Source organism: Gossypium hirsutum, chromosome D06 (assembly GCF_007990345.1).
Source record: "Gossypium hirsutum isolate 1008001.06 chromosome D06, Gossypium_hirsutum_v2.1, whole genome shotgun sequence".
NCBI classification, from domain to species: Eukaryota; Viridiplantae; Streptophyta; class Magnoliopsida; order Malvales; family Malvaceae; genus Gossypium; species Gossypium hirsutum.
The window spans coordinates 63,157,318-63,171,427 of record NC_053442.1 but is presented as its reverse complement, the minus strand read 5'-3'; the positions used below and the strand labels follow the sequence as shown (position 1 = coordinate 63,171,427).

The following is a 14,110-nucleotide window of genomic DNA, read 5'->3' as shown; positions in this document are numbered from 1 at the left end:
AAGCTCAAGCTTCGACTTTGATTTGGGTCAATCATACCCGAACAACCCATCATGGATAAAACAGTTTCATGTCAAATAAAGATCAATATGTCAAATGGTAAGAGATGTTTTAAGAACAAGTTAAGCAGAAACAATGAGATTCCAACTAGTTTTCTCAACAATTCATAGCTTAACAAAAATGTGTCTGACACAATTAAATTTTGATCAAAAACTTCCTACACAACTCCCAGTTTCACATGACTCAAGTAACCATTTTATAGCGAGACAAAACAAAAATACAAATCCATTCGAAACTCAAAGAACCTTAAGCACGAGGTGGATTCGCAGCACCATGAGAAGCTTGACCAGGCTGTCCAGGCTTTGGCATGTCATCCTGGTAAAAAAAAATCACTTATTTAAGAAATAATGAAAACAAGCAAATTAACATAGAACAGGCAATTAGTGTCACAGAAGCAAACCACTCAAAGACCCGAAGTCAAAAGAATAATAATATCTAATTAAGAGATTTTCCATCTTATAATGATCAGCATGCCATGGGAAAAGGCAACTGACAAAGTGATTCAGATGGATATTACATATGAGGGACTGGTTCATCCCTAAAGCACTTAAAATTTCAGCTAAAGGGGCATTACATGCAGTCCCTAAATAAAATGCAAAGCACCACTATAAAGATGCTCATGGATCACCATTTGAAAAGTAAGAGTCTCTAGGTTTCGGGTGTAGCCAAATTCTAATATCTCCCAATGACTTCCACGTATCTCTTATATTAAGTTTTGAGGCATTTTCTGCCCCAGAATGATCAATAATCTGCAGAACGAGCAGGGTTAAGTCCTTAAAGAATTGCATGCTATAGAGTACTACGGAGAGTTCTCCAAATGATGGCCAACCAGCAAAATGTTTCCAATTCTACCCTGCCTATGAAGGACTCCAATATATCAGTATTACCAGATTCAAGGCGTGTTCCATCCCAATGATCAATAAGTCACCAAGAGAGGCAACAGACTAAGTAATTCAAATGGCTATTAGGTATCAGGAACCAGTTCATCCATAAATCACTAAAAACCTCTAAGGGCCCGATGTGTATGTCCCTGACGAATTGCCAAAAATACCCTCCTATAATACTACTCTAACGATGGTCATAGGTCGATAAATATACAAAGGATTTCAACAGCATTCCACTGACATCCAACTAGTTCATCCATAAACCACTGAAAACTTCCAAGGGGCAGAGGCATACGTCCCTGAGGAATTGCAAAAAGTACCCTCCTATCACACTACTTTAACAATGGTCATAGGTTGATATATATACACAAAGGATTTCAATAGCACATATTCCACTGACATCCCTACAGTACGCAATAACAAAAGCATACCCTTAAATTGTATGCTTACTAAGCTTTTATCATAGGATACAAGAAAATGATGAACAAACAAGGCAAGCAATGGGGAAATTCTATTCACATCAATATAGATCATTGTAAAAAGCATCAAATAATTGGTTATAAAAAGACATACCCTGCGTCTAATGAAGCGCTGAGGAGGGTCACGGTTCCTCCTGTTGGTACGGGATCGGACCCTCACAACATGCGAGTGGATCGCACACGAAACACAGTATTGCATCTTCACATACAGCTTGGGCAGAGTGTAGGCTACATAACATTAACCAATTAATCAGCAAACAATAAAAATCCAAATATATGCATAGAATAAGAAGCTAAGTTCAAATATAATTAAGAAAATGAAATGAAATAAAAATATTACTGTCATAGACGCAAGCTTCCTGGACATCTCGGACAGCAGCTTGCTCCACAATGTTCCTCACAAGAAATCTCTTGATCGACTTATCCTATTACATTTCAAACCCCGAAAAGAACTTCAATAGAAACATATACATGGGAAAACCTAGGGACAGCATTTTCCACAGTTAGAGCAGCGGATGAACTTGACGTGGCCACGGCCGTGCTTGTTGCGGCCACCATTCCTACGCTTGAATGTCTATAAAAAAAAGGATTCAATTAGAGAGATCAGTATTGTGAAAAAGATTTAAGCTTTGGTAAAAAACCCAGATGCAGAAAATAATGATGAAACGAAATCTAACCGTTGCTTGAGATTTAAGTGTAGGCTCTCTGCTTCTGCCGGCTGACCAAAGTTAGACTTTTGGACAAGAAAATGTTGCTTTTATAGGCGAAGAATCACTCCACCGAAGTCTCAAAACCCTAAATTCTTATTTAGTCCTTTGTACGTTTTTGTTGTTTTGAATTGTACCCAAAAGGACAATATAAATTTGTCCCTGAACTCGGCAACTAGTCCACTTTGGTGCTGTACCTTTTTTGGTTCACTTTTGTAGCTTAACTTATTTTAGTCCCTAAACTTGGATTCTATCAAAATTTAATAATATGACTAGTGTTCTCAGAACATGATTGGATCCATTGATCAAACTGATTGGACCAAGAACAAATCGGTAAATTAGTCCAAACAAAATGGTTAAACCGATTGAATCGAAAACTACTCAAAACCTAAAAATAAGAATCTGAGACAAAAACTAGGTTGAACATGTTGAACCGATTTAATATTTTTTATTTATTTTTAATTATTGTTGGTCATCTATTGAATCGATCAAACTGATTGAATTGGAAGCCAGTGGTCTAAATGGTTCAACCATTGGTTTGATTATTAGAACATTGTATGTGACACTCTAAGATTATACCACGTCATCACCTAAAAATTTATATAAATTAGACTATCATGTTATCAAACTTTTATATTTTTTAAGTCTAAGGACCAAAATGAATCTAATTGTTAAGTTTAGGTGTCAAAATAAATACTAAAAAAAAGTGCAAATACCACAGTGAACCTAGTTGTTAAGTTTAAGAGTCAAAAATTATATTATCCCATGAATTAAAGTTTGACTTATCAATTAAGCAACTCGAGTTTGTTTCAAATTAAGTCAATTTGGATCTGCATAATATGAACTTAAATTTTTATTGAATTATTTTTAAAAATCATATAATTATTTTAAATTGAAGTTATTTTCATTTTAAATTGTAAATTAAGTGAATTTTTATTACTAAATTCGAGTTTGAATTGATGAAATTAGTTTTCAATACTGTAAAAATAAATTAAAAAATCATAAATAAATTAAAAATTAATTTTTTTTAATAATCTCATTATAAGTTATGATCATATCAACTCATAACTCCTCCTTAACTCAAAAATAGAAAGATAATGCGCTTCAACGCACTCAAACCCACACCATTTTGCATTGACAACACCCATGCCAATCGAGTTAAAAGACTCAATTGACAAAAATTAAATTTTTTTATTAAAAATAAAAATAATAAAAACAAAAAATCCGATGTTTCAATTCCCAAATTTGAGTTTTTTCACCACAGTTCAAAATGGTTTTAGCTAATTCCAATTATATATCACTGTCGAATCATTAATTCTCGATTCAACCATTCAATACGAAAATTTGAGAACTTTAATAAAGGAACAGTAAGTAAGCTTCAGGAACTGAAAACAAACAAAAGCCATTTGAAGAAATTCACCAGCAATACAACTTTTTAAACAGAACTTTTAACAAATAATACAATCAGAGCAGCTGGTCCAAGATGCTGCATTAACCCATTACTTCCTATGGATCAAAAAATTCTAATCCTACAATGAATATGAATTCATTAAAAGAACTGAATTCAAACGAATAGTACCTTTTGATGTCAATACAGGTTGGTGAGCCTATAAACAATCCAACAAATAAGGCAGAGCAAGTTGCAGACGAGAAACACTTTCTGTATCATAATGTTCCACTGCTTTCACTGGTGGAAATCGAGGGTCCTTCGGATTTCACTGAGTGGGAACCACCGCTACTGATATCAAGCCCCTGCAATTGGCCTAGAGGATCCTGTTGCATCATATCGGCAAAGGCATATGAATTGGTGGCACCTACCACGGACGGATTAGTTGTCAATGTGTTAGATTGTAAGGGCTGAAATGGTGGCATTTGTATGTTTTGGGTGTCGATTTGCATATGCTGAGGCTGGGGAGGGAGAAATGAAGATTGGGTGTATGGTATATGGTGCATTCCCAAATTGAATGTGTTTGTGGGTGTCGTTGCTTCTCCGGTAGCAATCTTCAGCCCCTCTACTTCCTTCTTCAGTGCTTCGTTCAGAGCTGTAATCGGAAACAGATAACGGGAAAACATGACTAAATATCTCGATCCAAATAAACTAGTTCGATTCCGGTTTGTATTGTATCCTATCATTGAGTAAATATGGTATAATAAACTGCTTTAACTTGTGTAACAAATTGGCATTTCCAAGATGTGCCGAGAATACACTTACAAAAAGCATGCAATCTTAGAGAGAATTGGGTAAATAAAAGAGTCAGGATGAGATATACCATCACGTAGTCGAGCCTGTTGATCCATAGCCTGTAACCGAAGCTTAAGTTCGGTGTTCTCAGTTGTCAAGCCTGTTACATCTCTCTGGAATTAAACATGAACTATTAAAATTCAGATTTTAGTTTAAAAAACAAAAGATGAGAGTAACATAAGATGGAATGTATCCTCATTCACAACATAAGAAGGAACTAAAACCCCAATTGTGAAAAAGCAATTTATTTGCTTACAAAGTAGAACCCCCAAATATTGTAAAAGACACTCGCCCCCTGTAGGTTGATAGAAAATACAGTTCGTTTAGTTTAAAGTAAATGTATTTTCGTATCGGAACTAAGGGATGTTAACATACTTTTCCTTGATTGTTTAATATGTAGATATGACATTCTCATAGGAATGAATGCAAATAGTAACCACAAACGGGCTCCAAACCTGTGCAATGAGAGAGGTAAGTGTTCAAGAAAAACCTGGAATAGGGTTAGTTGGGCAGAAAGAGTAGTTGCTTCCGTTTGAAGTGTTTGGACTTTTCTCTCCAGTTCAGTTATATATCGAGCTTTCCTCTCCTTAGAGCGAGCAGCTGACTGCCTATTTGCCATGATCCTACAAAATTTATGTAATTTCTTAGCAGAATCCTGAGTGTGAACCCACGCTCACCACACAATCCAACATTGTCAAATCTATGAGAGGGGTTGAGGGGCGTTGAGTGGAGAGATCAGATTGCTCTAGCTCAGCCACATCACTAAATGCTTATTCATTTAAGACAAGATACACCTTAGCATTAATATATGAACAAAAAGAGTTTAGAAGCTTTATACTCTAAGAAATATGAACCAGGAAAGGTTATAACATTTGCACACATGACCTTACTAGACCCGCTATTGCAAGTTCCAGAGTTCGGAAAGAACAGCTGATTTGCCCAAAACTCAAACAAAACTAACGGCGGTCAAATGTGCAGAAAAAGAGAAATATTTCAACAAAATCCATAACTGTCCATAAGTCATTTTGTTGATGGTTTAAGTGATATTCTACACGCCAATATTTTTAGCTATGCTCTGATTACAGTATGCCAGGGCATGAAATATGGTGACAAAACGGGCCTTACAAACAAAAACTTCTAAAAAGGCAAGTTTGCAATGATAAAATATATATTATAAAACTGATTATCAAATTTTAATAAGATAAAACCATTGGGAAAAACAATTAAACAATAATTTAGACAGAGAAAAAATAACAAAGATGAATTGAGAGTATTTATGAAGCAAATGTTGGGTAATACTGACACGAGATATGTCCTACTCAAGACTGTACCAGCACAAAATTGGATGGTGAAACAGTCCATAACATATGCTAAAATTCACTAGACACACAAAAGTATAGCTAGCAATTTTCTATAGAGATAATGCAATACAAATTTTGATGTGCTTTACTAATACAATTATGCAATTTGGTACTTACGGTTAATTATATCTTTCATGGGACATTTAAGCCACATCTCCTAATCATAGTACAAAACAAGCATCAAATTTCGGGAAAAAGAATTTTTATGCAGCAAACTTCCTCATAAATGAAATGAAAAAAAAGGGTTAAAATATGCTCCAAGTCCCCGTACTCTTCATGCATTTGCAATTTAGTCCCCTACTTCAATTTTTAGGAATTTAGTCTTACTTTTTGGATTTAAAAATGCAAGTCTAATTGTTAACATTGTAAGAATTCTTCTGTCAAATTCATGTAAATTATAACGCCATTTTATTGGTTACATGGCTACCAAGCGAATGCTTTTTCATTTCAAAATATCACACCAACACGTTTAACAGAAAAATTTTAATAGTGTTAACGATTGGACCTAAAATTTTAAATTCGAAAGTAGGGGACTAAATTTCTAAAAATAAAAATAGAGATACTAAATTCCAAATGTGTGAAGCATAGGGACTAGGAGCATATTTTAACCCAAAAAAAGCCAAAAACATACTCTATAAAAAAGCAACATAAATATAGATGACACAATGTAATTCACTTGAATTTATTCTTAAAAATGCAAACTTTTAAGAAGTTCCGCAAAACTGAACTTCCTAAAATAACAAAAACTCGCTTCACCATGGGGTGTGAAAAATCAACTGAAGCACTACGATGCTAAGAAAGATCGTCAATGAAACAACTATATGGACAAGGGCTATTCACCCAAAAAACCCATCCGGGTTCAAGCCTCCAGGGGAGCAAGCGGTAAGCCTATATTAGGGAAGCTCCCTTTGGACATAGTGCGTGCATGTGTGGTGTGAGTATGTCCCTACCGTGTGTCCGTGAGTACTAACCCTCTAATTGTACAGTACCAAAAAGAAAGCATGCATGATCCATACGAGAGAACCTACAATTGGAAGGGGAAAACCCCCATATAATTGACATCACTTAGATCATAAAAAATCCATATATTTCATTAATTCTACTAGGTACTAACTCATATAACAAGGGATGAGCTAAAAGCATGCATCATCCTCACAAATGCACCTAGAATGGGAAGGGAGAAAAGTCTAAATAATTGACATCAATTGTATCATAAAAACTCATATATTTCATCAATTAGATCATAAAAAATTCATATATTTCATTCATTCTACTAAATACTAACTCATATAACAAGGGATGAACTAAAAAGCATGCACGATACATACAAATGCACCTAGAATTGGAAGGGGAAAAAACACTTACAATTGATATCAATTATATCATAAAGACTCATATCTTTCATTAATCAGATCATAAAAAATCATATTATTGACATCAATTAGATCTTAAAAAATTTATATATTTCATTCATTCTACTCAATACTAACTCATATAACAAGGGATGAGCTAAAAAGCATGCATGATCCATACAAATGCACCTAGAATTGGAAGGGGAAAAAACACTTAATATTGATATCAATTATATCATAAAAACTCATATATTTCATCAATTAGATCATAAAAGTTCATATTATTGACATCAATTAGATCATAAAAGTTCATATTATTGACATCAATTAGATCATAAAAAAATTCATATTTTTCATTAATTTTACCAACTCTGAATTTCATTCAAACACTACCCTCCCCACATAAGGAAATGTTATTTTCAAGTTCCAACTCTGAACTTGCTTCCTAAAGTGCTCGATACCCCCATGCATGCGCACCCAAGAAAAGAGAAAAAGTTCAACTTCACTAGTGAGATATAAAAAAGAACAATTCAACAAGACAATCATAATGCCATGAAAAAATAAGGATAAAACCAACCACAAAAAGCCGCAAACTTTATAAACTAGAATACAAGTTGCTATTACTTTCTTCTAATAACTTCACGGAATAATCTATCGAAATCAAACAAAAAACACAAACTTCCCACTAAAAGCCATAAATTTCAAACTTCTTTCTACAACTCCAAATGACCCGAATCCCAAATTCACTTTAAAAAAAAAAAACCCAAAAAATTTGGAGTAAACTATTAAGTAATTCTCAAACCTTTTGGCTCTCTTTGGGTCAATATTCCACAATTCAGCAAGCTTATCAGGAGGCATAGCTTTCTTAGCTTCAATCAACTCCATTGTCGAGCACCCATCAACTGAATTACTATACCTATGCCTTCCTTTCCCATCATTCTTCTCTCCCTTCCCGGACCCACCACTGATTTCCTCTCCTTTCTGATTCTGACCCGACCCACCACTCGAAGACCCGGAACCTCCTCCTTCGTCCGGTCCCTTCGATGATCCTCCCAGCTTCTCGATATCCACGTAATTGTAAAACAAGTCATCCTCGGATCCCAACCCTTCGAAAGTGTCGGAGCCGAGATCCAATTCGTCCGGGATCCGGAATTGGACTTCGGAATGGGCTCGCCTGTGGTGGGAGCCACAGAATGGGGTAGAGTTGGGGAAAAACAACGCCGTTTGGGTGGTGGATGATGCATTGGGTTTGGAGGGAATGGGTGGCAGCGGGTTCGGGTTTAAAAGCGAAGGATACTGCATTTTGGTGTTCCTTTTGTTAGATTTGGGATCTCAAAGATAGAATAAAATGTGAGTAAAATGAAAAAGAGCTTTACTGTTTTAAATTTTAATTTTCTTTAGCTTTCTTCTTCTAGGAAAGAAAAAATTATGTAACAAATTAGGGTTATATCCATTCTGTTCATCTCCATTTTTTAAATTTTCCGAATTCTTAATTATAATTTGGTTCCATTCAGTTTTATTTTTATTTTTATTTTTAAAATTTTTTAATAAAATAAACTTTATTTTAGAATTTTTAAATATTATTTAATAAAATTTCAACTACTTTTTTAAATAATTCTTAAAACCAATAAAACTTTTAAATTTTTTCAACATTTTAAATATAAATTATTTTTATATCATAAAAAAATAAAATTAATTATATATTAAATAAAAAATTTTGATTCAACTCCAATAACCACGATTTCTAAACTTGTAATTTATAAACCGTCTAAATATTTCGATTCGGGTTTCAATTTGATTTTTTTTTCTAAACCCAAGAGAAAAGACTGAGAAAATTTTGTAAAGGATGTCGTTTAGTTGCTTCACCCAAGAAAAATGAATTTTATTTATTTTATTTTCCCCCTCTATTGGATGGAATTTTTCGTTTTAATATAAATCATAGCTTAATTATAAAACCATGCAAGATTTTGGGACTCAAATGGAGTTCTTGAATAAATATTTTTAATTTAGATCATTTTTAATATTAATCATAGTTTAATTTCTTTTTTGTAAATTCACTTTCATAAGTTAGATTGTTCTAGATTATGTTTGAGTTTTTTTTTTATAGAACAAGTCTACAATTTTTTTAAAGGGAAATTCATTAAATCATTTCATGAATGGATTATACAATTTAGAGAAAAAAAGCACAAACGTAATACCCCGAAAATTATTACAGTAAGAAAGTAATTATTTTTGATATAGTAAAATAAGGAAATAAAGTGACAAAAAGGGAAATTTTGAGTTATGTCAACATTGGGAAGTATATTATGACATATTAATTCAAGAAAAGATTAAATCGCAAAAATGAGAAAAGTTTTGTTGCTCAAGAGTAAATGCTCAAAATTTGAGGGTTAAAGTGTAAATATGAAAAATGTGAAGGACCAATAGTGTAAATATTTTAAGGAAAATGGGTGAATTGGGACCAAATTGAAAAGGTGAAGAATTATGAGGGACTAAATCATAATTTTACCAAATTAAGTGATGACTCAAGGATGAAATTTTAAAAGATCATAAAGGGCAAAATGGTCAATTAAAAAGAGAGAGAACTCTAGAAGGTAATAATGATGTTGGTGATATTTTTAATTAATTAATGAGATAAATGTTATTTAATTAATATTTTATTAAGATTTTTAGTATTATTTTATTATTAAATGATTAATATAAAAGGGAGGAAAGATGAAGAGAATTTATCATCTTTCATGCCTCCAATGTGAGAAGAAAAAGAAAGAAAGAAAATTTCTTTTCTTTATAATTTAGTTCTTTCACAAAAAATCCACCATTTTCACTTAGAAATAAAAAAAATTTCCATAGCCACAATGAGACTATGGGGAGCTAGATATCAAGTTAGATTCAATAAATAGAAGCTGGGGGAGAAAGAAAATCAAGTTAAAGATTAAAATTAGTAGGGCAAGGTAAGAACATCAAGATTTTAATATATTTTTGAGTTTGATATTATTGAAAAAGTATGAAATTGATGTTAATGTAGAGTTTTATTATATAAGGTTCTATGTTCTTAATATGTTAGTGAAGGGAAATAAGGAGGAAGTGATGAGAAATATTGTAGAGAAAGGAAATGAGGGTGTTATAAATTTGATTATCAACATCTTGCACTAAAACAGTTTTAGACAGCATCAGTAGACTAATTTTGAAAAATCACCATAAATTGTGGAAATCGAATTAGAGGATGAAAAAAATATTTAATTAAAGATTATTGAGTCTATTTTCTTATAGAAGAAACGGTGTAAGTAATGAAATTGTAAATCATGAGATATAATAAATTTTGTGAGATAATGTCAAAATGAATTTGGGTTCCCCTGTTCTGACTTTGGAAAATCATTAAAAATTGTATAAAAATAATTATGGGTTAGAATTTATATGTTTAAAATTATTAATGAGTCTATTTTCAATATAAATAAATGAGAACATCATCTGAATACCGTACGACATGATAATTAATTTTTAGCGAAGAAGGGTCGAAACTGTCAGACAGCAGAACATGGATGACTTTAAAGAATAAACTATACTTATTGGCTAAACCATAAATTTTTAAAATTTTATGGTAAGAATATATGTGAGTCTAGCTTCAAATAAATTTAGCGGATCTTAATTTGGAGTTCCGTAGCTCAAGATATAAATAATTTAGTAACTATGACTCAAGTGGACAGCTTTGAATGAACATATAAATAAATAGTGAAATTATAGATAATGTTACATATAAGCATGTTATATACATTAAGGATGTGGAATGGAGAGGAAGAGGAGGAAAATATATGAATATTCAACTAGCATGAGTTTTCATTAAAAATGGCTAATTTGCATGTTTTAGGTTCAGGACTAAATTGAATAAAAGTAAAATTTTAAGGGTAATTTTGTAAAAATGTCAAAAAGACCAAATTGCATTAAATGAATTGTTTTATTATTCAAATTAATAAATTGAATGAAATATTAATTTAGATCAAAATTGGGTGGAAATTCGAGGAAAATGAAAATTACCAAAATGTCCCTAAATTTTGATATTTCTGTAATTTAGCCTGGTAAGTTCATATGAACTATATTCTGTATAATTTTGATTAAAGTGAATGTTATTTGGTGATGAATATTATATAAAAATGTGTTTTATTGTTGGAATTGAATTATTATTGGAAATATATTATTGAATTTAATACTCAGTTTGGATTGAATGTGGGATTGAGTACAATCGTTCTGTGGCAAATGATGAATTGGCGGATAAGACCATAATTGGGTTATGGCACTATGAACGTAAGACCATGGTTGGACCATGGCTGTGTTTATATGTAAGACCATAGCTGGGCTATGGCATTCTGATGATAAGAGCATAACTGGGTTATGACACTACGAATGTAAAGGATGAATTGACGGCAAATCACCCAAGTAAACCGAGGTTCAAAATTTGTTGCGGACTTTCGTGTTTACTATCTGTTTAGCTCTCATGAGCTTCTGGTCAGCCTTCGGGCTTCTGAAAATGATGTACTCATATCCATAAGTCGTTCTTCAAAAGGTAAAATATCAGGAGTCATCTTGAATGATATATATATGTATATGAAGAAATGGTAAGAAAATGATATGTATTTATATCAATATCTTGATATATTGATATATGGAAATTATGTAAGTGGAGACAAGTAAAAAACTCAAGTGTAACATGTTGAGATAGTAAGGTTATCGATGTTGAAATTATATGAAATATGTTTAAGTACGCTAACAAGTGTTGTTGTTTGATGCTTAGGCAAATGCCAAGCTATTGGTTGAATGTAATTTGTTTAATTATAAGATGCATTAAAATGGTAAGTGCTCAAATGAAAATATGTTTGTGTTCATGAAAGAGTAGTAAGTTTAAAGTTATGTAATTTCTTATGAAAAGACTTATTATATGATTAATTCGAAAAAGACTATGTTTAAATGCATTAGCTTGTGGCTATGGTTGAATGATATGTTTATGACTGGTGTGTTATGCATATGGAATGAGTGTAGAAAGTAAAGAAATGCAAGTGAAAATAAAGAAATTCGGAAGAGTATAAAGTTGTTTAAAATCCTATTATGCTAAGGATAATATGTACAAGTGATGATGTGGATTTATTTACCTTGTGAGTTAATGAATATAGTCACATGAGTATTGTGGTATCAATATTAAATTATTCTTGATATTTATAAATTTCATATTTGAAATGAATGGACCTTGTACAAGCCCAAATTTGCCCGGGGCCCATTAACCCAAAAACAGCAGGCCCAAAAAAAACTAAATTGGCCCAATTAGGCCCAAAAATTAAAAATCAAGGAACCCTAGGGTTCCCTGCCTTCTCCAGCGCCGCATGCCAGGGCCATGTGTGCCTTACGCTCCTGCCTCTGACGCCGCACCTACTCCTGCAAAAACAGAGGCCAAACAGAGAGAAACAAGCAAAGACCTAAAGGATAATAGCAAAGATTGATTTTTTATTTTATTTTCTTTTGGGTATAAAAATCAATTTGTAAACCGAAAGCAGGGGGTTTTTTCTTTGATTTTTCTTTTTCCTTTTCGGCAAGAGCCGAGTTTACTGTAAAAGAAGAAGAGTTTTCTCTTCTTTCATTTGGCTATGAACATCAAGGAAAATAAAAAAACCAAAATAGATTTTTGAAGGTGACTTTTTCCTTTTTTTTCATATTTGGGTTTCTGCTTGTTTATTTTATTTTATCTTTTACATTAAAAAATGAGAAAAAGGGAGAAAGGGGCTTACTGAGGACGAACGTGGCTGCGTCGTCGGAGGGTTTCTCCTCCGTCGCCGATTCGGATCCAAAAGGGGCTGAGAGTTCCCCTATTTTCTTTGTTGTTTTCGTGGGTTGAGAGATCTGGGATCTCAAGGACACCGTGCGAAAGGGGCATACAGGCCATTTCGCGACACCGGCCACCGTGTACGGTGGCACTAAGGCAGAGACCATGGCCGGAGTTGGGGTTTGAGAGAGAAAGAGCCCGAAGCTCTCTGAATTTTTTTTAAAATGGGAGATGAATCTGTTTTTTTTTTTAGGTTTTTTTACATTTATATCAAATGAAAAACGGCGCCGTTTTAGCCCCCATGACCCGCGCGTGACCCGACCCGCTCCAGGGGGATCCGCGCGTTTTTATGAGATGGTCTATTTGCGCAATAAATCCCTCAGCCTTTGTAGTGTATTCACTTTGGTTCCTTTACCATTTTCAATTTCGGCCATGAATTTTCGCGTTTGTTTCAATGTGGTCCATAGATCATGTGCAGGCATTAGACTGGAACAGCGTCGTTTGGTCAACGTAGGGATATTTCCCCCCTTGGTCCCTTCCTTTTGACGCACATTTTACTTCAGTCCTTTTCTCTTTTTCTTTATTTCCGAATTTACCCGATATCTTCGTTTTTATTTCAATTTAGTCTGTTTTTAGCTGTTTTATTGTTTAATTAATTATTTTAATAATGTTATTATTTTTACTATTTATTATTATTATCAATTTTGTTTCCCTTTTATTTATTCATTACTATTGTTAATATATTAATTACCTTTTTTATTTTAGCTTTATATATATATATAGATATTTACATACTCTTATACTTTATAAGCTTAAAGTATATATACATATGTTTTTTTAATTCATTTATATATGTACGTACCTATATATTTGCATTATTATTTTATAATATCTACGCACACTCACATATTTTTATAATTCATTTATATATGTACATACACATATTTATACATATTCGTTATATTTTAAAATCTATTTCTTTTTATGTATTTTCTATATTTTATAATTCATACACATATTTTTAATGCATATATCAATATACGTTTAATTTTTACAAATACACATATGTCTTTTTACTTTTTATAATCTTATTCATTTATTTATTTATTTCATTTTCGTTATTAATTTGAATGAATGTCTTAATTTTATTTGCTCATATACATTGCTATTTCGTATAATATTGATTTGTGCTTTTTATTTATCTTATTTTTGTTGCAATTG

General features: G+C 32.5%; 1 protein-coding gene, 2 non-coding genes and 1 pseudogene across 4 annotated transcripts; all 4 read right to left on the bottom strand.

Annotated features, from left to right (window-relative positions):
* Nucleotides 1-134: 134 nt before the first annotated feature.
* On the bottom strand, nt 135-3,620 carry LOC107963213 (40S ribosomal protein S26-3-like; annotated as a pseudogene).
* LOC121218980 (small nucleolar RNA snoR99) lies at nt 503-605 on the bottom strand. Its single transcript, XR_005915461.1, has one exon. It is a non-coding gene; the product is annotated as a small nucleolar RNA snoR99 (small nucleolar RNA).
* LOC121218981 (small nucleolar RNA snoR99) lies at nt 956-1,056 on the bottom strand. Its single transcript, XR_005915462.1, has one exon. It is a non-coding gene; the product is annotated as a small nucleolar RNA snoR99 (small nucleolar RNA).
* LOC107962371 (transcription factor RF2b) lies at nt 3,515-8,572 on the bottom strand. 2 transcript variants are annotated; one of them, XM_016898725.2, is made up of 5 exons: nt 7,886-8,572; nt 4,861-4,993; nt 4,627-4,665; nt 4,399-4,483; nt 3,515-4,170 (listed from the first exon to the last, which is right to left on the bottom strand). In XM_016898725.2, exons 1-5 carry the CDS (start codon nt 8,383-8,385, stop codon nt 3,794-3,796), a joined length of 1,134 nt encoding a protein of 377 aa, XP_016754214.1. In that variant the 5' UTR covers nt 8,386-8,572; the 3' UTR covers nt 3,515-3,793. The 2 variants fall into 2 exon arrangements, with proteins under 2 accessions (XP_016754214.1, XP_016754215.1); XM_016898726.2 differs by lacking the exon at nt 4,627-4,665.
* Between the last annotated feature and the right edge of the window lie 5,538 nt (nt 8,573-14,110).